Raw genomic sequence first — 23,975 nt, forward strand, 5'->3', positions numbered from 1 at the left:
AGTATGCTCCGCCAGCAAGGCCGACGTGAGACTGTCGTAAATTCGTGATGTATCTCTATTCTAATTTGATTGAAGAAAACCTTTGTGGGTGTATGGATACCTCGCAACCGGTCCTACACACATTTTAATGACCCAGTACCTTAAACTTTGTTTACGCAACAACCTGTGTTTGTTTGTGTGGCTTGATATGTGTGTGTGTCGGCCTCGACTCGTCTTCGTGGATGGTGTGTGTAAGTACGCGGAAACACTACGCCTGTAAAGGAAGGTATGTTGTTCTTATTCCCCTTATATTAGCCCGGCAAGCTACACACACACACTTTGCACCGTCGGACGTCACCCTTGTGTCACTTCCGCCACACATGCGCGACCAAGACGTGAAGAGTCTCCGGCGGAGGACTACGACGTCGGTAAAGCGACTTCACTTCCTCGCAAAATGTTTATTTTTTTTATCGGATTGTGGGGACCAGCGTTACAGGAATTTTACTTCAGACTCAAAGCTTTATATAGAGTGTATTACCATACGGGGACGGTCAAAGGGGTGTATTTGTATTGTCAGACGCTAATTTGGCGCAACGAGAGGACAACACGAGGTGGAGAGATAAGCCGGGCGGTGGCCATTGAAAGAGACACGTGCTCTCGACTCTGAAGAATCCGATTTGTTAAAATTAGATTAAACACATACCAAAACCTTACTTTATTAATACTGGAGCCATATGCCACGCTTTATTTGTTTTATATATATGCTGGCAAACAAGCCCAGGGGTCTCCCTGACATTTCAGTTATATCAATATGTGTACAGTGGTCCTAATTTGTTTTAATTGTATCCTGGTTTTAAACGTTAATATGTTTTGGGTGCATATTGTTCTATTATTTGTTCAGGCTGTTACATGCCACTGTTGCAACTTGCCACCTATATTAGGCTATATTATATTATATATTATATTAATATTTGTAAAGCGGTCCTAATTTTTTGTTTGAATAGTTTCCTGGTTTTAAACGTTATTAATATGTTTTGGATGCATAATAGGCTGTTAAATACAATTAGCCTCTGTTGCCACCTGCTGGTGAGTAAATATTAAAATCAGCTAAAATTGACAACCGGTCTGCACATTTTTTTTAATGTATCTGCCGGTCCTTGGCACAATAAAGGTTGGGAACCCCTGCTTTAGCCTACCTATAATAGTTTTTGCATTATAAATTATATATTTCTTACTTTAGTAACCAGTATCCTTAATGATTATTATGCCTGGCCAGTAAGCAATAATATTTTTCCTATAGTTTCATTATAATGATAATACATTATTTATAATGATAATAATAACCCGAAGTGTAATTTATGTTCTCTTTTATTTCTTTCAGATGATCTCTTGGCAGATGGCCAGGCTGAAACATTTGACTTTGCCTTCATCGATGCAGACAAAGTAAACTACGAGAACTACTACGAAAAATCTCTGCTGCTGTTGAGGAAAGGGGGCATCATCGCCATCGACAATGTAGGGCCTTCACAAAGACATTAAGTTGGAGTAGGATATTTGCAGACCGCTAATCCTCTAAACCTGTTTTATTTATTTTTTCTGCAGGTGTTGTGGGGTGGAAAGGTAGTGAATCCATCTCCTGACGACCAAGACACTGTGGCTATCGACAAGCTAAACAAGAAGTTGCACCGAGATGCACGCATCAACCTGAGTATGCTAACCATAGGAGATGGGCTCACACTAGCTATAAAACTATAGAAAGATGTCTGATGAATACAATGATTCATAGGTAGTGGGCATTACCTCTATAACACTGCATATCCTTTTTATGGGACATGTTGTGGAAGCTGGCACATGTATTACTTCATAATCTGTATAGCTTAATAATCTGTTACATTACGAGACAGCATTTCAGTTAAATTACGTTTGTATTTCAATAAATAATCTACATGCCACTTGTTTTAGTAGTGTGATTGTTAAACTAATGTTTTTATACCATATACCACTATTATTTTCAAATAACAGGAGGCAATGAAGGTTGATTTCAGGAATTTATTGCAAAGGTTAGACACACGCCAACACACAAACAGCTTCCTGATTCGTGTCACAGTCCTCAAAATGGGAAGAAATGTTGAAGATTCACACAGATATTCTTTCACTCGAGCCACACTGAGGAAAAGAAAATCCATTTAGCATTGTCTTGCAACTAAGAAGCTTTAGGTAGCAGAGGTCTCAAACTCATCACACAGCAGCACAATTAAGCCTCTAGAGAAAAGTGATCTCAGCCACTAAATTGGCTGAGATTTTGATAAGCATATTTAGTTGGGAGTTAAACTTCCAACTGATAGAACAGCACTACTAAAATATAAATAAAATGTGCAAATAAAACAGAGGAGAACGAGTTTGAATAAATATGTATTCTACTGTGCAAATTAACATCTCAGATATACATTCTACATCATCACACATCAGCAAAATAAAGTTTTGTTTTCTGAAACCATACCTGAACATAATGCACCTAGTGGAGTTGAGTTTTCCTATCTCTATGGAGGATATATTGGCAGAAGGCGTAAGTGATAAACACATGTAATTGAAACATGACTAGTAAGGTGTAACCACATTAAAAAAGAGGCTGGTGGAAAGGGTTCCATTCTAACAGTGATAGAGAACTGGGCTTCTTTTTAGTTTTGGCTTCGACTATAATATCTGTTGCTGATATTTCTCTTCTTCAAAATGGCGGAGCAGGTCCTCATGCCTCCAGCTCCAGGCCCAGACCAACTTTGTGACCACCAGCATTGATGCTCTTCCCATCCACGAGTGCTGAGAGGATCAGTTTCATACCTGACAGAAAAATGAAATGCATAGATATTTTTAACTCACTGAAAAGAGGTCTATTGTGTTTTATATTGTATAATGGGATGGTCCTTACCAGGCCGAAGGGTCTGAGTGTATCCAATTCCCACCAAGCTGGCATTATTCACCTTAGCCTAGAGAGAAAGCATTACAATCACTTATCCAATATTAAGAGTGTTCAGATAGCACTTGATATATCGGATGTACTTCAAATGTATGCAAACAAACAAAAGTACAAATGAAAAATATGTACATTTACAAAATGTCCTATCAAGCTTCTTTTGTTGTTTACATGTCTGAGACACCCTGCTGTCAAAAATTATGGGAAATAACTTCCTTTGGGAATAAAAAGGCAACACTTACAGATATGGAGGAACTGGAGTCTAACTGGTATTTTGCAGCAATTCCAAAGCGAGTGCCGTTGCTTCCTGCTGTCCAGGCGAGATTCACAGCAGTCTCCAGGTTGTCGTTAACCTTCTGGTAAATGGATCCACCAAACTCTGAACCATCATTTCTGAGGGGTAAAAAGAGCAGAAAATTGCACCATCAGTTGCATGTCAGGATTTTTTTCAAACCTTTTCCTCTCACAAATAACCTCATGATCAATACACATGAAAGCTATTTGTAAGTTATTCATTACGCTTGGTTCAAATATTTGTTGTAAAAAATTACTTACACATTGGTGTGGAGCTGGAAGTCTCCGGTCTTGTAACCAACAGAAAAGTTACTCTGGGTCATCTTTGATTTGGCTGAGTCAAAGGTCATCTGGTAGCCAGCCAGCCAGCCCTCGTAGCCGGCCACTCCAGATCCATGGATGGTAGGTCCAGCAAAATCCAGATCCACATCAACACCAACATTAACGTATTCCCTTTTGTAAGCCGTCTTGACCTTGCCGCTTTTCTTGCTGTAAAAATAATTTAAAAAACAAAAGTGAGGAAGTGAACAAAAGCTGTTCTTTACACAATGATTGTACGTCATGATTTCACAACAAACATAACAGCTTACCCAGTATTTGGTGAAAATGTAGTGTCAAAAGTGAGTTTCAGTCCTTTGGTGATCTACAAAAGAGATAAGTCCATCAGTCTCATTCATTTCAGGGGTTTTGCATTAGTAGGATGATCAGCAACATAGCAGAGTTTTTAATGTACCTGATCCTCAACACAGATCTCAGTGCCAAGTGTGTTTTCTGTGGTCCACTTCTCTGCGAACGTCAGCCCGTACTCAGCCCACTTGTACTTGGTTTCCAGGGTTCCAGTGACCTTGCTGGTGTCTACATTGGATGAGCCGGACGTTTTGAACTCCTAAAGTGAATCAAAGAGGGCATTAATCCTACTTGCAGACAGTCATTTACTACTGAAGAGAGTAAAAACAGTACGAGTCAAATACAAATATTGTCAGAGATTTTAATATCAGCTGAAATTAATGTTTAAACAGAAACACACAACATGAAAATTATTCTAAAATATTTCACCATTACCAAAATATGTACTGAATCAGGACTTGAAAGTGCTCTCTGAGAGACAAATAATGTTTCTCAATGACCTTGAATTAATTTCTTGCAGTTTTGAACGCTACTTTCGTGATACTTAAGAGGCCAACATTTACGTTAATAACGGTATATCTGTGATAACCTCAAATCAGCTTAAAATACCTGCTATGCATTATTGTATATTAATAGTAACAGTTAAACTCACCACTCCACTTGTAGACTTTGTCTTCACATCAAGCTTAACCAGTCCAAAACCTGCAAAGAAAAATTACAGTGAGAAACTACTTACTGGGCCGACCTGTCCTCTAAGGGTCTATAAATGTATGAAATGGTCTTTTATCTTGCTTTCACTTACCATATCCCTTATTGAAAATGTCCTTTGCTGATTTTCCAAGATCTGCATATGTTGGAGGAACTGCCATTTTGCCTATCACAAAAAGAAACATTTCAGAAGGTGTTATTGGTGAAAAAGGACCACAAATGTACTCATGTATTCATACATATGTGTATAGAAATGTCAGAAGAACCGCATCTGTAAACCGTTAACAGATTGTGTCACATGACAGAATATATTGCAAGGAGCCAATAGTTCTAAATTATTATTCCTTATTTTTCCTATCAATATTTATATAAATGCAGAAAAAAAACCTAAATCTGAAAAGAAAGTGTCCCGTGTAGTAATAATATATAGTATGGATTTGGAGTCAGCAAATCCCATGATATTAAAACTTTTGAAATAAACGGAATTGACCTTCTAATACAATATTTATGTTATGAAAACCAATTTATGACACATCATCAGCAATAAAAAAAAACATTAGCATAAAATCCACTATTATGAGCAAGAAAGTATTACAAATTAATATTGGTTTTATATATTCAGTCTATGGTTTTGTGTCCCTACAAAGGTTATATATTAATGGTCCCTTAGTACAACCCTGTGGTTAAGAAGAGCAATGGCTAGGATGTGAGCTAACTGTCCTCTGACTGCTGAGTATAGAGTGATTGTCTGCTAACAGTCTAACCTAAAACTAATTCTACCAAGGACTTTCAATAGTTACACTGCCAATGCCAAACACCTGCCCCACCTGACCCACGGTCTCCATTACTCTTAGATGATCACGTCCTCTTCTTCATTGTCAAGGTTAGGCCGGTGGCTAGCAACTGTCTGCTTACAGTAAGCAGGTACACGACGGTAACGTAAGGACTAAAGGCGTGTCAGCATACCGCGCAAAACACCATATAATGTATCTTTACCATTACTAATACAATTCTGCATAAATATGTTAAAAATAGTAAAGCACCGGTTTTCAGAGTAACATTCACAATAACATGATTCTGACACTTTGCCCGAAATAAATTTTCAGGGAAAATTGAGGTTCTCGTTTTCTTTCAAATATAATTAAAATAAACATTACACTGGTGTCTGCTAAAGTATTTTGAAGCAGTTTCAACACACGAGGGGGGTAGGGGGCGTTTTCTAGCTAGCAAATGGGACGATTGATAAGTACGTTGCCGATATTTAAACAAACTACAACATTAGGAAGCTCAGTAAGTATACGGCCTATTACTTACCAAGTATTACTGTTGTCGCTGATTTTTCTATCAACTTGTGAAATGGGAAAAGCAGCAGGGAACGGCCGGTGTGTGTAGGACGATATGGAGGAGACACCGCAACAAACAACCTGCTGACCTCGGAGCCGAAGGACCCGCATAGGTGTTTATCTTGTGCCTGTCTGAAATCGAAAAGAGAAGAAGATTTCATTATTTTCGGACAGTTGATTTAGTATTTATTCCATTGTTTGGCAACAGCAATCATGATTCTTGTCGACTGTAAAATACGTAATTTGTCATGCCATACGTAATTTTACCAGCACACCGGCAAGTGTAAGACCTCTAAATCACCATGGTTACCAATTCGCTAATTAGCTTTTGAACTACTTGCTTTTCTTTGTTCTTGAACTATAAAGGAAAAATAAATCGCTATACCAGGACAAAAAAAATAATAATAACAATTACAGTGACTACTTCAGAAAAACATGTCTTTGTCAAAAAGAGAAATGGTACCTTATACCCTGTTGTCCAAATTCTCGGATTCCAGCTTCATACATTTGTGAACCCTGACACATATATTAGAGTTGTGGAAAAAGTGAAACATTTGAGGGACGTCATCTTTGGCTTCAGGCTTTGGCTTTAACACTAAACATTTTTCACTATTCATATTAAGTAAAACAAAAAAAATTGCAGGCCTACCTGAAACTAACACAATATTTATCTCCCCTTTATTAAACTTGTTTCAAAGACTTCCAATATGTCCACTAGAAATCTAGGGCTTTGTGTTGGATAAAATGTACATTCAAAATTAGCTTTCTGCAATTTAACAATCTATTCAACTCTGCTGAAGACTAATCACATTATCAATATTTGTATACTGCATTCATTATAAAAGAAACAAGAAAATGGACTTTGATTTTAACTCTTTAATGATGGAAATGACTGACTGTGAAATGAAACTAGTATTGTGGCTTTGCGTGAGCATTATAACAGAGCAGCATCACTCCTCAATGAAAGGATGTGTTATAGACTGTCAACTCCATTGAGAAATACAATGTTTTTAACATGCTGTAATGACCACATCAATTAAAACATGTCTCTTAATACAGTGGCAGGTTTCACTCAATTAGATGTAGAGGCCTATCTAAATCAACATAACACTCAAAAAGCACATTGTGTTTCAAATAAATACATAGTTAAGAGCAACTGTAAACCTATTTCTCCATGTGCATGTTGCTGTAACACTGTATATGAAATATAAAAATACCTATCGACGGTTACAAAATGAAATAAATTAATATTAACAGGTACATACAAATTTGAGGATCATTTGTAAGAACTACATTTTAAGGTAAAGGATGTTAATCATCTACACTTTATGATGATTTAAAAAAGCACTATACAACTATCTCACATAAAAAAAAATTCAACATTTCTACACAGAGAAATCTATCATAACACTCAAGGTAATTGGCAATTGGAATTATATTTAAGACAACTGGAAATACATCTTTGATTCCATGATTTTGGCTGAAATTATCATACTTTTAACAAACTGAATCTTTTATTAAGCCATGGATTAGTGTCAACACTTAGTAACATTATCGAAAATGTAAGCATTATTTTAAGGAATGACAAAGACTTCCAAACAACATAATGTAACATCTGTTTCTCAAAATGATGAACAATATTTTTGCTATACAGGAAAAAGCAACAGTGTAATGTCTTACTGAATATTGCTTCAACAGTGGTCCATATAGTTTTGTTTTGATTAATTATAAAGTTAGACAAAATGTTAAGATCCTAACCTTGAAATGATCAGGGATTTTAAATTGCGCAGAAAATGGCCTACTGCTGTGAAAGATTAGGTACACGAATGCCTGAGAATTTCTTGATGCGGCTTCCTTTTATCATGTGCTATCAAAATACTATAACAGGCTTAAGAGTTAGTCTTTAAGTTGGGAAGTACTTAAAAATGCATAAAATGACATCCCTTTAGAGGAGAAATAAGAAACTAATACATTAGACACATCCTCTCTGTGTTCACCATAAAAAAAAAAGCTGAGTTTTGATGGGGCTTTTAAGAAATTCTGTCAGATGTGAGTTTGATCTGACTTAAAAAGGTGACAGAGAAGTAGAAGAAGGTTAGAAGAGAAATCCTAGTAGAACATAAGAAGGTATGGCTCAGTGTATCCCATCAGGCCTCGGTGCTAACAGGATCACAACAGTAGTCTTTGTTGATGAAGACATCACACACCGCCTCAGTTGGCAACTTGACAAAGCAGACTAAACAGCAAAGGCTAAGAAGTGTCTGACAGAACCGCTGCACCAGCTCATTTTCCAATAAACTTCCGAATCACAGTAGGTCTAGTGAAGGGCCAACAGTACTCGTTGGGGACGGGCCCGTTGACGTTGCACTCAAAGAAGGAGAACATGGGGAACCAGATGCGAGCTCTTCGACTCTGCTGGTAGGCCCGGGTGTTGGCCAGAGTGTGGTAGTACAGGAAGAGTCTGGTAGTGATGTAGAACGCTATGAACACGTCGATGGAGTAGTGTTCGTGTGCAGCCAAGATGAAGAAGATGCCAAAGAGATTTAAGACCCATGACAGTGTGTGAATAAAGTTCCAGCTTCGGGGAGTGTCTGTATGAGAAATTAGAAAAAAGAACGGTTTAAGATACATTGTTATGTTGCTGTTTGGAGTCTTACTACGTTATCCACAAATCTATCATGTCCTATGTAGACAGATTATTTCTGACCAGGTAAGACTGAGAAAGGCTAGTTATAATACCAGTGAAGGACACTGGACGGCAACTAAAGGTTGCAATGTTCCCAAATATGGTTACAATGTTTCTTCTTCATGATTTAGTACTTAAACCTTCTGATGTGACAGTTTTTAACAGCTCATATTTTCATATCAGCTTATATATATTTAGATATTTTTAAGCCAGGATAAAAAACTGCAAATTGTCTAGAATTTCAGCTTTAAAAACATCAAGCCTTCAATTTAGACTTTCCGTTAATTCAGACATCCAATAAAAACTATAAAGCCATATTTTAACGCAATACTTTTTAGGTGTTAAAAGTATTCGTAACCCAATAAGTAACAGACACACATCTCCTCTAGAGCTTTAAAATGACCTAAGACTTCACTTTGGTCTTTAATGAATCCAGTTAAGTTATTGTGAGTTAATATCTGTTATCAGTGTCCATTTAAAAAATGTTGACAGTTTAGAGGACTTCTGAAGTTCAAAGTACTTTGGACTTAAAAGCTACTCACACTCTGTGACAAAGAAGTTGAGCAGAGTGATGACCACAGTGTGCCCGCTGAACATGTAGTCACCACATGTATGCACGCCTGTCAGGGTCATCCCAAATCCGCTCCAGATTGCCACAGCTCGCTGCAGTTTGGCCCACGTGTCACCATACATCTAGATGGAGAAAAGGGAAAATATCAGTGCAGTGAGCTTTCAAAGACGCAGCATTTTACATAAGAGTAGACAGAACATGCATTATGTATTACCTTTCCTGAGCATTGCAGGTGCTGTCCTGGCACAGACAGGGAAGTGACAAACATGGTGATGCAGCGCAGCATGAACACCGTTCCCATGAGGCTGCACATGCGCCGCAAGAGGATGGACCTAAAAGCCGTGTGACATAGTTAGCTTCCATAGCATTGATTTAAGGGACACACTTTAGGCATCCGAAAGGAACATCACTGTGGTGGTGTAAAATGTGCGCGGATATAAAAGTACTCTACCTGTGTTTATGGAGCAGCAGAACCAGCAACCAGACATTACACAGGATCACCCCACATGCTTCAGCCATGGCAAAGGCCCAAGGTATTCTAGGCACACTGTAAAAAAGAAAAAAGTAAAAATACTATGGTTAAGGTTGAAATATTTAAGTACTCTTAAGCTGCAACTGCCTTTAACGTGTTTTATAATGCCAAAAGACATTTCCCTGAAATCAGTTCCCCCTTAATAAACTTCAAACGCTTAAAGCTGTTCATAAACAATGGGTCACACTGTAAAGTAGGTCACTTTTAAAAACACTCAAATGTTCTTTTTGCACCAAAGTAAACCCCTGAGGAATATGTGAGGACAATTATAGAAACTTGCTTCAAGGAAGTAGGGCAATTATAATGTCCACCATCTGCTGTGATATCCTGATTTATATGCATTTGATTCACTTTCTCTATGGCATTTCACAGCTGACCAATCTTTTTTTTTTCATGGCTTCTCATTGCACCAAGTCAGGTAAAACCTCTTAGTAGTCAAACACCCACCTGTCTAGGAAAATATCTGGCAGTGGAGGGTATGTGCGCATGTCAGGCACCCTCTCATGTACTATAACCATGACAAAGGATGTGAACCCAAACACGAACACCACATAAATGGAGCTTAGCGCCGTCTTCCAGTACTCAGGATCCAGGCGCCTTGGCTGCTGCTTGTACTTTCCATTAGTGTACTGGTGATACTCCTCTCCCACAGGTGCTGTGTCAGTGCTGTCACAGTCTCTGGTTGGGTCACCGTTACACAGCCAGTCCAAACTACCTCCAGACCCTGTGGGAGAGTGGCCATCAAAGGGAAGACCCAGCTCCTCCAACACTTCAATGTTCTGTTTCTGTAGTTTGCGTATGGACACCATCAGCCGCTTGATGTCCCCCAGCACTTTGAGCTCCAGAGGTGGTGAGCGGAGGTCGTACTCGCTGAGGGCGAGCAGACTGGTGCCGTCCAGCCGGTGCTTGTTGCACAGCAGGTCCACATAGTCACAGAATCCCTCTTCTTTCAGCCACTTGGCGACGTGTTTTGGCGTCCAGCGACGGACACTCAGTTGGTTCATTGCCTCCTCACTCTGAAGGCTGGAGAAAAAAACAATATCATAATTTTAAATCAAACAACTGAGCTATCCCTTAGGTAATACCAGTTTCTCATTGACTTCCTCACCCACACACAAAGGAATCTTAAGGAGAAGCTACTTAGGCACTCCTTACTTCTGAATCAGCAATAAATACTCCTAACAAACCATGCCACATAGACAGAACACAGCTTAACTTTGAAACAAATCTCTATGTCAGGTTTAAAATTAATCATTATTAGCATATCGCAACTTTGGACAAGTGTGCAAATAATTAAGGCAAACACTGACAAGAATTTAGCACACACCCTAGAATCTAGGTGAAGGAGCAGACTACTCCTAATGGCCAGATATTGACTTGTACTAGTTAAGAAATTACTTGTAACCCATTGTTCCAAATCCTTTTATTATTACTATGGAATAAAGACTAAAAGGAGTCATTTTAGTTTAAGCTTAACCTTGGTGTCAGTAGAAACACCCTGTTGAAGTTTGTTCCAGTATTGCCTAGATTAATATATATATATTAAAAAAGTTAGCTCGTCTTATTTAAGGGTTTCATGATATGATGGAACTGCGCATCCGTGCAAAAGCAGTAACACGTAGACAGTATCTTTGTCCAGAAAGACACCCACCTGCACTAACCCACATCACTGGCTATTTATAAGGTGCGGTCAGGAGCTAATTCTAATAACCTCTGTCAGTATCTAGTCAGATAACTAGCCGAACTGCTGGTGGTTGACCGTGAAAGTTACAGCAAACATACCCGAGGTAGGCATACAACCAAACAGACCTTTTTATTCATGACAACAAATTATCCCAAACAGGCTAATTCAGCACTAGCTAACGTTAGCTAGCAAGCTATATTAGCTAGCTTAATCAATGCGCTCACTCACCCGGACTGAGATGTGACAGAAGACGATACTTTATTTATTCAGCTAGCTAGCTAAATGGCATCTAACAAGAATCTGAATAAAACCTAGTAGCCTTTGCTCCAAAAACATGGGCTTGTTGGAAATCATTTCGGCCCGGCTTCGCGCTGTTTAGCACAGCACTGTTGACACACGTCGGTAATGTCCAGTGTAGCTGCGCACGTAAAATCAGCTACACAGGGTTTGGCTCATGCTGACCAACAGTGACACCCTCTGGTGAAAATAAGCTACTTTATTGTGTTTATTTTGCAGGGGAGTTATAGTTATGATGTCAAGAAATTAAGTCTTTGTGCAATTAAATGCCACGAAGTACCACACATTCAATATTAGAGATATAAAGGTCCAAGGTTTCCTACCATTTAGATTTAGATGATGGGTCACTGATTCAAATTTAGATCAGGGACATCGGACACACACCTGTCCTTGTCAGTAGCAGCATAGTAACGTCTTAACTGAAAATAAATGTCTGGAGAATAAATCATACAAATTGGTAGAGAATAGTATGTTGTTATGCAGTCAACTGTGAGTAATGTTCAGGAAAGTAATGCAGTTTCCCCTGCCACTTCGTCTGTGAAAGACTTGGTGAAGGTTTTATTTGGAGGAAAAAGGTTTGGCAATCATGTGGATGAAGTTTGGCCTAACCTGTTCATTGGTGACATGTAAGTTTAAATATTCCTATTCCAAAACACAAGTAATTCTAGAGTTTTGTGATGCTTGTTTTGTTTCTTGATATAATCCCTGTTTCCTCTGTCCACAGGTCAGTGGCCAATGATCGCTACAGTCTGTGGAAGCTGGGAATCACTCACGTTCTGAATGCAGCTCATGGGAAGATGCACTGTCAGGGGAGTCATAACTTCTATGGCTCCTCTGTGGAATATTATGGAGTGCCTGCAGATGACTCACCATCCTTTGACCTATCTCACTATTTCTTTCCCTCTGCTGAGTATATTCAGAGTGCACTTGACACAGCTGGTGGTAAATATCATGTTGCTTCTTGTCAGTCAGTTTTATCTCAGGCCTCTCTACAAGTCACTATACTCTAGTATCAGTTTGTGCTTAAGGTTTATTGTCTTGTGTTTTTTCTTTCTCCACAGCTCGGGTTTTTGTCCACTGTGCAGTTGGAGTGAGCAGGTCGGCCTCCCTCGTCCTGGCCTACCTTATGATCCACCAGAATTACACCCTGCTAGAGGCCATCAATAAGGTCAAAGAGCACAGATGGATTTTTCCAAACACAGGATTCCTCAAACAGCTTCGTGCTTTGGATATGAAAACACGCAAATCATCATGAGCAATCCTTTGTACTGCAAAAACAAATAGTTTTTTCTAAATTACAGCGACTCAAACACTTGTTTTCCTCAAGACAAATAAAGAATTGCACTTCTGCCAGTAGAGGGAGATACTGTACGTCGACCTCGGTCAGTTTGTTTCAAGAATATGGCTCAAATCTTTTGCCCCTGGTGCTGCGTTTAATGCGAATCATGCTGCTTGTCCACACGTTATTGACTCATATTATAATCAGAGATCGGTGTATTCATCTCATTCACCTTGGGCAAAATTCATTTTAAGACATAACATAAGGCCTGACTGACTAATTTAACCTTTGTTCTATATTCATAAAAATGGACTTTCTCTACGTTTGTGTTGTCTGTTCATTCAAACGTTGAGTTTATAATGCAATGTAATTAGCTGTTACTACATCTAAAACATACATTTGCCTGATTGTTCAGTTTCATTATCCTCTCAACTTCTGTCTTGTGTTTCCAGTGGTTGACTGGTTATTTCTTGGGATTTGTTATTCCAATTTTATGTAATAGAGTCAAATGCTGAAAAACCTTTTATACTCAATATGTCTTCTGAGAACATACAGTGATCTGCATCTTGATCTCATCAGAATCCTGCATTTTCCTAATACTAGAATATTAGGTGGGATATGGTCCGACCACACACTCCCCTGATGCATCAATAAGCAGATGTAGCATGTTGAATAATCAATCAATAACTATCTCCAGGTCAAAAAGACCCGGAGACATTTATTGACTGATTCTGTATACATCAGCAGACTTTCCACAACACATCAATTTACATTCTACATACAGTTCATGACCCTGAATGAAAAGAGGTCATTATATTTCATGGAGGTTAATTATGTTTTTCTTAAATGTAGAAGCTGGAATGAGTGAAATTGACCTGCAACATAATAGGAGGGTTAACAGAGAAGCTTTGTGAGGGCTGTTTGAAGTCATGTGTAGCCAGCGGCAAAGCTTAATTTTTTTCCTCTTCAGCCAATTTGCTCTCACAAGATATTTATGTCAGAGCAGTAGCTGCATCAAGCTGTTGCAGTATATCTGTTCCATAAATGCAGCATTCAAGTGGAATTCCTGCCATCCTGTATAAACAATGCACTTAAACATTTTGTCCATAATTGCATCCAATTATCACTGCTTTATGGAATGATTCATCTCTCTTTGAGCCTTATTAAATTAGAGTCCCACAACGGTGTGAAAAGCTGAACTCGGACTGCTCTGTTTGTTGTGCTGCCCTCTGTACGAGTAAGCCCACACGCTAGGTTAAGCACTAAATTGGGTAACTGTCCAGTGACAGCAGATAAACACCTGCTCGTACAGATCATACCGAGCCAGAGCTGACGGGAACTGCTTTGAAACAACAAACATTTGGACCAGTTATCAATACAAGATTTGGGAATTGAACTTAACATGTCAAACTTGAAAGGCAAGAGAGAAGAATATCTTAGTGTGAAGGATCTGCAGAAGGTTTTGGACTCATGCAAACTGCATCTTAGTCAAGTTGATGAAGTCTGGCCGAACATCTACATAGGGAATGTGTAAGTATACATTTTATTTCAAACTTAATGAGTAGTGAAACCTGTAAGTTGTCATTTTAAACATCCATGATCTTTTACATAACTCCTGCAAATGATTGAGTTAAAAAACATTGTGCTGTGAAGCTTAGCATTCACATCTGTCTTGAACCTCTCTCTGTCTCTTTGTGTTGTTAGGGCAGTAGCCCAAAACAAGACTTCCTTGCAGAAATTAGGTATTACTCATGTATTAAACGCTGCTCACTCCAAGCGAGGCAGCGTAGGGAACCAAAGCTTTTATGGCAACGACTTTGTGTATTGTGGCATTCCAGCAGATGACTCTACGCACTTTGATCTGGATGTTTACTTCAACCCTGCTGCTGATTTCATTCATAAAGCGCTGAAGACACATGATGGTAAGACTCTTCTTTGTTCACGATAATTGTTTTTATATTGCACAGTGAATGGTATTTCTTTAACATTTCAAAAATACTGAATAGTATTTTATTTTTGCATGTCTAATTTCCCTCCCTAAACCCAGTATAAACCCACCACTCAAGTTCTCCCATCATGCCGTCCCTTCAATGTCACCACAATGGAACACATCTTGTAAAGGAATGTAAATGTATTTTCAGCCAGCAGTAGTAATAAGGGTCTTACCTTGCAGAATTTAAGTCTATAATGTGACCATGGCTCCTTTCAAATAAGCTATCAGGCAGAGGACAAGTTGGGATTAAAGAGACAGTCGGGCCCGGCCTGCAAAGGGACCTTAAATGAACATTGAAGAATGAATTGTAGGCACTATTTTTAGCTCAAAGCAGGAAAAAAAGAAAGGCCACAGCTTGAGACGGGCAGTCATGTATGATATTAATAAGACTGAGGCCTTTCTCTAATCCGTCTTCTACACACTCCCTCTCCCTTCATCTTGTCTGTTCTTCAGGGAAAGTTCTGGTGCACTGCATCATGGGAATGAGCAGGTCATCGACCTTGGTGTTAGCGTACCTCATGATCTACCATCAACTCCCGCTCAAGCGAGCTTTGCAGAAATTGATCCAAAAGAGAGCCATCTACCCCAACAGGAATTTCCTGGCTTTGCTGTTGGATCTCGATCTTCAGCTGACAAGAAAGGAGAAAACATGTCAGATCCTGTAATCAACAAGAGTTTACACTTTCAGCCCCACAGAAGCAGCCCGGTGCCTAGGGATAGGGATGCCTGACTGATTTGATTTCAGACTGAAATATATGGATTGTCATGAAATTTGTTTTAACTGTATTAACAGTGATATAGCCTGTTGGCATGTCACCTGGGAAATCTGCAAACATAACATTGAACTACACCTGACTACAATACTCTGCCCGAAGTGTTTACATGGGCACATATTAACATGCTTAATGTCAGTGAAGGGAGTGAGTACAATGTGTCTCAATTAGCTGCATTAGCTTCTCAAGGTACTGCTACCATGGTAAAGGACTTTCTATTTTTATTGTTTTTTAAAAAGTTTTATTTACAAATACAGAATGTCTTAACAAAATGACAGTTGAAAAATTAATTGACCAGTGTGTAGGATTTAGTGAAATATAGAGCGTTATTTGAAATATCTTCCACTCACCCTTCCACGTGAACGGCCCACTCTAGAGCCACAGCTTAGTTCTGGGCTTTTATAGAAACATGGCGGTGCAACATGGCAGACTCTGTGACGGGGAACACTAGCTGTGTTGATACAGTATGAAGGGCTGATGCTAATGAAAACACAACATTTGTTATCATTTTAGCTGTTTATACACTTTTTGTAAATGTAATTACGAATTATGTTCTATTTTCTCTATCTATTACACACTGGTCGTAATGTAAGGCAAAGCGAAAATACACAAAGACAAATTCATGCTAATGATAAGGATTCTTTGTGACTATATTATGTCATTCAGTTACCTCTCATTCTTGTAAGATCTTTTTCTTCAGCACTTCACTTTGTGTTACGGCAGAATGGACCAAATGTCTTATGGGAAATGTTTTACAAAGCAGAGTTATTTTGTAAACACTGTAAACGACTCATTGTTCTGCAATTCAACATTCAAACTCGAAATTGAATCAGTCTACAGACCAACTTCTCATTGTTCACTGTATAATATTACTTTGTGTATTCATCAAGCTATTTGAGCTGATCATCACTGCACATCAAAAGGTTTCAAATCCTTTGAATCTCCATGAACCAATCCTTAGAAACATTGGAAAACTCACTTACAAAAAGGTACACCCTGCACCTGCTTTATAGCAGTGATTGCTACCTCCAATTATCTCTAAACTTCAAAATACCACACACATACTACACACATATACGGCATCGTTGTGTTGCTGAGTTGCACATTTAATTCCAATATATATGTTTTAGCTATGGATATTCTATGTGGGTACAAGTAAATGTAGACCATACTGTTAGGATTTTTTGCAAAGAATGAACCTTACATCATACATCTTTTTTAATTAATGTATTTTATTTTCATTTTTCAACTTTTGTGTAATTCTTTGGTGCTTCAGACAAGACTGAGTGTTGTTCTAAGTGTCAACCTTTAATATTTGTTTCTGTTTTATTCACTAAATGTCCATATTTAAAGTAAAAGAGAAAATCCTGACTTTACCAAATGTCCATATGTTGATTTAAACACATTTCACTGTAAACTCAGCATATGATCTAATTCTCTTGCGGTTATAAAAGCAATGTCCTATCCTCCCTCTTGTGTTGGTAGCTCGGATAACCTTAAAGGAATGCAGAAGATGATGCCAGAATTATTTTTGGGCTGAGATTCAGATGTTAAAATAGCATAAAAATGTTGCAGGGTACATTACCAAGGAAAACGCAGACAGTTGTGCTGTCGACCTACATGTTGCTCTTGCCGAGAGACATTGGAGAGCAGCGTTTCCAGCCAAGGCAAGTGTACGCTAACAATATGTTGTTACAAATGTGTTGCAGATAGAAGTCCTTAAAAGGAATATGTATTCAAATGTATTGATTTAGACTAGTCTATACCTTTGTATGAAGGTATACATATTTATGAAGCACTTTAATAAATGAGGATGTACTGTACGGCATTTCCTGATGGATTATTACACTTTCTTCTTTTATTAATTTGCTCACAAATCCAGACGAGGCACATCCAAAAGGCTAAAGAGGGAAGTGTAATTCATAAAAACCACCAAGAAGAGGCCCGCAGGAGGTAAAAAGCCATTTTTATTTGCCCTCCATGTTAACCGTGGGCACTTTCCCATACATAGCATCTTTAATTACACAGAAGTAGAGCAAGAAGGACAGGTTAGCCTAAGGGGGAGGCTATGAAAGCAGCGCTGCAGCTCAACATGTGCACCAGGGAAATCAGTTCTCTGCCCTGACTGTGGGAGGGAGGGAAGGGTTGTACTTATAGATCAATGAGGAGAAAGAAGAGCCTCGAGGTACTCCGGGCACATGTTGTATTTGTGCAAAAACACACTTTGCTCTGCCTTTAACACTCACTCACTCACTCATATGCATGGAGTACAAGCTGGGTAAGATGCAGCTTTTCTTGCAAAAAACGTGACACACTGTGCACATGCAGAGAAAAAGATACAGCTATTGTGAAGTTTGAGTCCATATGTGATGGCAGCTTTACAAAAGGTCACTGAAACAGATTTGGTCTCAGCGCCTCATCCCTGTGGGCACGACAATAAGCTTCCAAACCCTGAGAGCCACATTACGTCTCCACACACCAGCAGAATGCTAATCGGAAGCTAAGCTGCCATGGGTTTCTTTACTATTAGAATGCATACACGTCGCTGTACGTCCTCAGCCTTGAGCAGAATCACACAGCTAACTAAATGGATGCTAATGTATACAGTATGCATAAATCCAATAAGCCCAGTGTGTAAATTGTAAATGCACAGGTTGGACTTGCCTGCAGGAAATGAAAAGCTGTTTATAGGCCTTGAATGCCAATTTTCTCTATCTCTTGAGGTAAATAAGCCCACATAAGTGCTACTGAACTGTAGATAAAATAATGAGAGCGGCATAAGGTCATCCTACAATTATGTGTTCTTTTGGTCCTTTGCGGCTGTGGAGTGCATTTATTGGCATTATTATATTCTATATTTAAAGGTGATAAGCCTGTTTGCCTGATGTTCTATTCACTGTAATTCCCCCATTGTATTTCTCTTTCAGTCTTACCGCCCTTCAATAAAGCCTATTAGTGGTGTTATTAAGCCTTCAAAGACAATCAGATGTTGTCTGAAACTCTAACCGCATTTCTTTAGACTTTAGGTGAGTAAAGCATACTTTCCGAGCCTTTTGATGACATTTCAGCTTGTTATTATGCTTTCCAGCACCGGCCAGATATGTTGCGTTAACAAATAGCTGCTTTAACTCCAAGTTAAACTCAATCAGAACGTTGTATGTGACACTTCTATACAACAGGTTGTAAAAGCAGAACTATCCAGACATGCCCAGAGGCTTCAGCTGCCCTGAGGGGGCAGACGACAGGTATGAGACCCCCCCGGTAACAGAGCTCCAGAGACTGATGTGGACAAAGACAGGGACCAGCAGCCATCTGGATAAAGTTCAGCCCAGGATATATATTGGAGACATGTGAGACTAAGCATACTAAAAATGGTTATACAAATTGTTTCTAACTATGAAAGGGTTTCAAAACTCTAAAACAATTAAAAAATAACATTTGAGTGGAAGAGCAGCATCAATATTTATTATTAACAATGGACTGCAATGGAAATGCCACTCGTTTAACATTAATAATGAACAATGGCCCTTTACGCTATGGTGTTTTTATTGGATGTTTCTGCCGTCCCCTATAAGAAGGTATGATAAATGTCTCATTTTTCATATAAGATAGTAGCTACTGAAGGTTTGCCAGGTTTTGACCCCATGTGTAAATAAACGATCCCATTGTAAGCATTTACCAATGTGATGCTTTCACACTAGCTGTGTTTAACATATTGGCTAAACTGTTGCCTTGATGACCCAATGCATGTTAACACGGTCTTATAAACTTTAGACTACATGCTTAATATTACTGAAGTTGCTTACTTTACACAAATTAGTCGTGGAAGTATTTCTAGCAAATGACATGTGTCTCAGGTTTTTCTGTCACCCCAAATATAATGGAGGGGAAATTTACTTTGTGGTTTGAAAGAACAGGAAAAATACAATCTTCCAATTTAGGTCCAAGGGATGCTCTTTGAAATGATAAACCCTCATTTCCCTTATCTACACTGACGGACAATTGTGCTTTTCCCCCTTAGGTATGCAGCCAAAGACAAGAGGAAACTCCTGGCTCACCACATCACCCATGTTCTTAACGCTGCTGATGGGAAGTTTAACGTGAACACGGGCCACAGCTTCTACAGAGACACCAAAATTACTTATCACGGAGTGGTCGCTTTTGACATGCCATACTTTGACTTGAGTCCCTTCTTCTACCCAGCGGCCAATTTTATCAAGAACGCTTTGAGCTCGCCTACAGGTGAGAAGCATTCACTAGACTCGAGATATCTCTAATCATTTTAACACTGGACTTGGGGGAGACATCTTTTTCTGCAAGACAAAGTACAGAAACATTTATCAGTCAATTCCCATTACAGCAGCCCCCAGTTGTGTTAGTCATTAAAATGCAAATCAAACACTAAACATAATATCAAGCTAATATCTTTCCCCCACGGTAATCTTCTCATAAACTCAGACCTTAGCCAGGAAAATTGGTTTTAAATGGATTGCCCTGGTAATTTGTAAGCAACACTTTTATTGGACATGGAAATTACACAATTATGTTTGTGGCCTGTTATGCAAAGCGAAGTCGGTATCTGACATGACAGTAATAAGATGGGGCCTCCTCATTCACATGCTGGCTGATCGGGGGCTCCAGTGTGTGGCGGGCCCTACAGTAATCCCCGGAAGAAATACACAGACGCCAAGACAGTTCAATTACGCGCTCCTATGCGCCCTAATCCTCAACCCCGATAAGGAAGCAGGGATTACTGTGTGTAGAAATATTTGTTGCAACATTGTTGAAAACTTTTAGTCGGGAGTTAGAAGTACTGCTCTCTGTGATGTGCATGGTTTTTAATCCACAAAGGAGTTACAAATTAGACAGTTAGAATAAAGTTCACCACAATAATCCAGTCATTGCATGGTTGTTAGTACAGACATGGAGCTGGTAGACAGGATGAACTGTGGTCTGATCAACAGGAATTAATGCTCAGTTTTTTGGTTTCCATGCAGGTAAAGTGTTTGTCCACTGTGCGATGGGTCTGAGCCGCTCGTCCACCTTGGTCCTGGCATACCTGATTATCCACGAGAACATGACGTTGGTGGACGCCATCAAAGCTGTCAGCGCCAACAGGCACATCTCACCGAACAATGGTTTTCTGGAGCAGCTTCGAGAGCTGGACAAAAAGCTGCACTACCAGGGACCAGTGAGGAGCTCCAGTGCCTACGGGCGGACTTGAGGGCAAATCCATCCATCCATCCATTTGAATGACATTTTTTTGTTCGAAGTACAATGAAGATATGAATATAAACCAAGTTTTTTGTAAAACGATTTCCATTTTTTTGTGAGGAAATTAAAGTTACTTACAAAATAATAAAGTCCTTCACTTGTAATGAGAACTAGTAACTAAAAGAAAAAGTGAGGTGATTCTAAAAAAGAATATTGTCTGTGTCGACACAGCTTTAATATAATCCTAAAAGCACATAAAAGGGCTGTGAAATTACAAACGTTGACATACTACTTCTTAATAAATTCAACAGGTCTAAGGAAAGAGCAGCTACTGAAAGGACTTGAGATCAACTGTCATCAAAGAAGACATGTTCAACATTTGAGACTCTGTGGATAAGAGACCTTCAATATTCTCTTGAGCTTTCATGCTGGGAGATATATGAGAAGATGGAACACTTTTCTTTCTGTGTGCTAAATATGCTAAGCTAGAGCCAGGAGAGTTTAGCTTAGCATAAAGACCGGAAGCAGGGGGAAACAGCACGCCTGGCCCCTCTACAGCTCACTAATTAACACATCATATCTCATTTGTTTAATCTGTACACAAACATGAATGTGTTTCTCATTAACTCTCAGAAAAAGTCAAACAATTCTCAAAAAGATCTGAGAAAAATTGGAAATGTTAACATCAATAATTCTATGACAAATGGCAATCTAATCTGCGGTAAACATAATGGTCAGTGATGTTTGCCTAACTCGGAGCTACTGTCCAGAAATAGAAAAGGCATTCTTTGAGGGGTTTCAGCACAACTTCAGTCTCCATGTCCATTATAATAAGGAAATATGTCACCAAATGTTTTTAATAGTTTTTGGATAATTAGGCAGTGGATGAATTCATTAAATCCATAAATAAAATTATAAAAATAACACCAGCATTATTCTTAAAATAATCTGAAATAAGGAACAAGTTGATGTGGTATGAACTGACTCAACGTGGCATCTTCCTCAACATGTTTTGAATCCCTGACACTATTACAACTGTAATCACTGCTGTGGTTCTGTGGTTAAAGTTGTCACAACACAAGCAGCATGGCTTCTGTCACAGCCATCTGAGGAATAAATAGTCCACACTGCTCCTGCCCAGACTCTGGCATCTTCAGCTGTCACGCTCCAGCGGGGCTCAGCCTCTAAACAACACTGATACTCTGCTCAGATGGAAAACAGAGCGAGCTGCTCCAATAAGGTCAGAGTTTACTGTGGTTCCTTTCCAAATGTCTGCAGGAAAGAAAAACTAGCAGAACAGCAGAAAGAACTTCTTAAATTCTCCATCCAGGAACATCAAGTATTTGGGGAAGTTATCCAACTGTTTTGCAAGTGTTGAGCTGAATATCATTTGTGATAATTATACGACAACACTCAAGTGAAATACGCAGATATGAGCCCAGAGGAGGAGTCGGAGTATCAGACACCGCCCACCTGCGATCTGCTCTTCCTTCTGCTGAAGAACAGACGCCCCACCGGAGCTGTCAACGAGGTTTGGCCCAACCTCTACATCGGAGACGCGTAAGTGACATTCTCACTTCAGGGCCCCGCTGCAATATGGTGATCTGATTGTGAAAGTGTTGCTGCAAACAAGCATGTATTTGGCTAACTCATGGGACAAATATAAAATCTGTACATTTGAGTCACCAGTGATGCATTTGCAAACATACGCTCAGAGAGCTGGCCAGAAAAATCTCTAAAGGCTGCATTCCCCGTATCATGTCTTGTGTTGTTTAACAGGGCTACAGCGCAGCATAAAACCCGGTTAGTGGATCTGGGAATTACACACGTGGTGAATGCTGCAGATGGCCCCCAGCACATTGACACGGGGCCATGTTTCTACAAAGACACCAACATACAGTATCATGGAGTGGAAGCAACAGACTGTAAAGATTTTGACTTGAGCCCATTCTTCACAGAAACGGCTGATTTCATTCATGGAGCTCTGAGTCAGAGAGGTAGGCCTACCATTTGAGCCACAGGAAACAGATTTGCACATTACGTGAGGGGTGTAAATCTGCACCAAATGTTGTGGTATAAAATGTAACAAGATGCTTCTTCAAGCTGGAAATCTGATTGTAACGCCAAATACATCCTATTAATTATTAACCAAAAATTCAGAAATTGTGAGCAAAAAAATGTAATGACTCAGCTGCTGCCCGAGAACGTGTACGTGAAAGTCCTCATGGATATCTAACTTAAGTTCATGTAAAGGTGTCCAAAAACGTACGTTTGTGACTAATTGAGGAGATTGGCAACTCTCTTTTATAATCATGAAGACATTCTCAGCCAGGCATTTTTTTATGTATTAACTTTAATTAAATAACTATCACCTATTGTATTTCAGGAAATTATTGTTTTGCATTTTTGCACCAAAATCTGTAAGAAAAAAGTTTTTAAATCCTATAAATTAAGCAACTTCAAAAAATGTCTAATATTTTTTATATTTTACAAGCGTAGGCTATAGTCAGTTTTTCTCAACCTTCTAACTCAATAGCTTGTTTTCTTGTTACACCCCTGGCCTGCACTATGAAAATACAAATATAAACAAAAGCTAAAACGTCCCTTATAATGAATCACATTCTGTATGTATGTTATGTAGAATATTTAAGGTGCTCTTGTCTCTTGCAGGTAAGGTGCTCGTCCATTGTGCTCGAGGAATCAGCCGCTCTGCGACCTTAGCGCTGGCCTACCTCCTGATCAGAGAGAGACTCAGCCTGGTGGAGGCTGTGGAGGCTGTTCGGAGGCACAGGAACATCCTGCCTAATGTCGGATTTCTGAATCAGCTCCGTCACTTGGACTCTTCCTTGGCTCTGCAGAGGAAAACAACAAAATGTCAAGCAATGGAGAAATAAACTCGTTTATAATTACATGTTGATACAGAAAGAAAAAAATGTTTTCATATTGTTCACAAATTATTTAAAACCTCTGGCTGTCTTCAGTGTCAGGAGAAATACATCAGATAAACCAAAAGCAGCTGAAACA

The 23,975-nt window shown here is 39.1% G+C and overlaps 6 protein-coding genes across 9 annotated transcripts in view; 4 read left to right on the plus strand and 2 right to left on the minus strand.

The window, feature by feature from the left end:
- LOC104943446 (catechol O-methyltransferase domain-containing protein 1) overlaps positions 1-1,931 on the plus strand; it is a 9,474-nt gene extending 7,543 nt beyond the window's left edge. For both annotated transcript variants that reach the window (XM_010768838.1, XM_010768837.1), the window contains exons 6-7: positions 1,361-1,494; positions 1,582-1,931. In XM_010768838.1, the coding sequence (XP_010767140.1) occupies positions 1,361-1,494; positions 1,582-1,734 (287 nt within the window). In that variant the 3' untranslated portion in view covers positions 1,735-1,931. The remainder of the gene's footprint in view (positions 1-1,360; positions 1,495-1,581) is intronic.
- Positions 1,932-2,014: 83 nt separating this feature from the next.
- Positions 2,015-6,029, minus strand: LOC104943447 (voltage-dependent anion-selective channel protein 2-like). The gene is made up of 9 exons (XM_010768839.1): positions 5,894-6,029; positions 4,674-4,745; positions 4,524-4,573; positions 3,978-4,130; positions 3,835-3,887; positions 3,506-3,733; positions 3,193-3,343; positions 2,906-2,963; positions 2,015-2,817 (listed from the first exon to the last, which is right to left on the minus strand). Exons 2-9 carry the CDS (start codon positions 4,738-4,740, stop codon positions 2,726-2,728), a joined length of 852 nt encoding a protein of 283 aa, XP_010767141.1. The 5' UTR covers positions 4,741-4,745; positions 5,894-6,029; the 3' UTR covers positions 2,015-2,725.
- Positions 6,030-6,783: 754 nt separating this feature from the next.
- On the minus strand, positions 6,784-11,858 carry LOC104943449 (sphingomyelin synthase-related protein 1). 3 transcript variants are annotated; one of them, XM_010768844.1, is made up of 6 exons: positions 11,707-11,858; positions 10,159-10,734; positions 9,631-9,726; positions 9,394-9,511; positions 9,151-9,301; positions 6,784-8,513 (listed from the first exon to the last, which is right to left on the minus strand). In XM_010768844.1, exons 2-6 carry the CDS (start codon positions 10,713-10,715, stop codon positions 8,206-8,208), a joined length of 1,230 nt encoding a protein of 409 aa, XP_010767146.1. In that variant the 5' UTR covers positions 10,716-10,734; positions 11,707-11,858; the 3' UTR covers positions 6,784-8,205. The 3 variants fall into 3 exon arrangements, with proteins under 3 accessions (XP_010767146.1, XP_010767145.1, XP_010767143.1); XM_010768843.1 differs by having other exon boundaries at positions 10,159-10,727; positions 11,624-11,858; XM_010768841.1 differs by having other exon boundaries at positions 11,624-11,857.
- LOC104943471 (uncharacterized) lies at positions 11,370-21,093 on the plus strand. The gene is made up of 11 exons (XM_010768899.1): positions 11,370-11,498; positions 12,237-12,318; positions 12,417-12,634; positions 12,754-12,940; positions 14,676-14,893; positions 15,418-15,625; positions 16,699-16,726; positions 17,297-17,404; positions 17,620-17,690; positions 19,759-19,979; positions 20,735-21,093. Coding segments are annotated over exons 2-11 (1,488 nt in total). The 5' UTR covers positions 11,370-11,498; positions 12,237-12,316; the 3' UTR covers positions 20,962-21,093.
- On the plus strand, positions 14,247-17,308 carry LOC104943448 (dual specificity protein phosphatase 13 isoform A-like). The gene is made up of 3 exons (XM_010768840.1): positions 14,247-14,501; positions 14,676-14,893; positions 15,418-17,308. The coding sequence occupies exons 1-3, from the start codon at positions 14,374-14,376 to the stop codon at positions 15,627-15,629; spliced, it is 558 nt and encodes a 185-aa protein (XP_010767142.1). The 5' UTR covers positions 14,247-14,373; the 3' UTR covers positions 15,630-17,308.
- Positions 21,094-21,945: 852 nt separating the features above from the next.
- dusp13a (dual specificity phosphatase 13a) lies at positions 21,946-23,862 on the plus strand. The gene is made up of 3 exons (XM_010768845.1): positions 21,946-22,511; positions 22,731-22,948; positions 23,622-23,862. Exons 1-3 carry the CDS (start codon positions 22,384-22,386, stop codon positions 23,843-23,845), a joined length of 570 nt encoding a protein of 189 aa, XP_010767147.1. The 5' UTR covers positions 21,946-22,383; the 3' UTR covers positions 23,846-23,862.
- The last annotated feature ends 113 nt before the right edge of the window (positions 23,863-23,975 follow it).

The sequence above is a fragment of the Notothenia coriiceps genome, unplaced genomic scaffold (genome assembly GCF_000735185.1).
Source record: "Notothenia coriiceps isolate Sejong01 unplaced genomic scaffold, NC01 NC01_scaffold00006104, whole genome shotgun sequence".
Taxonomy (NCBI): domain Eukaryota; kingdom Metazoa; phylum Chordata; class Actinopteri; order Perciformes; family Nototheniidae; genus Notothenia; species Notothenia coriiceps.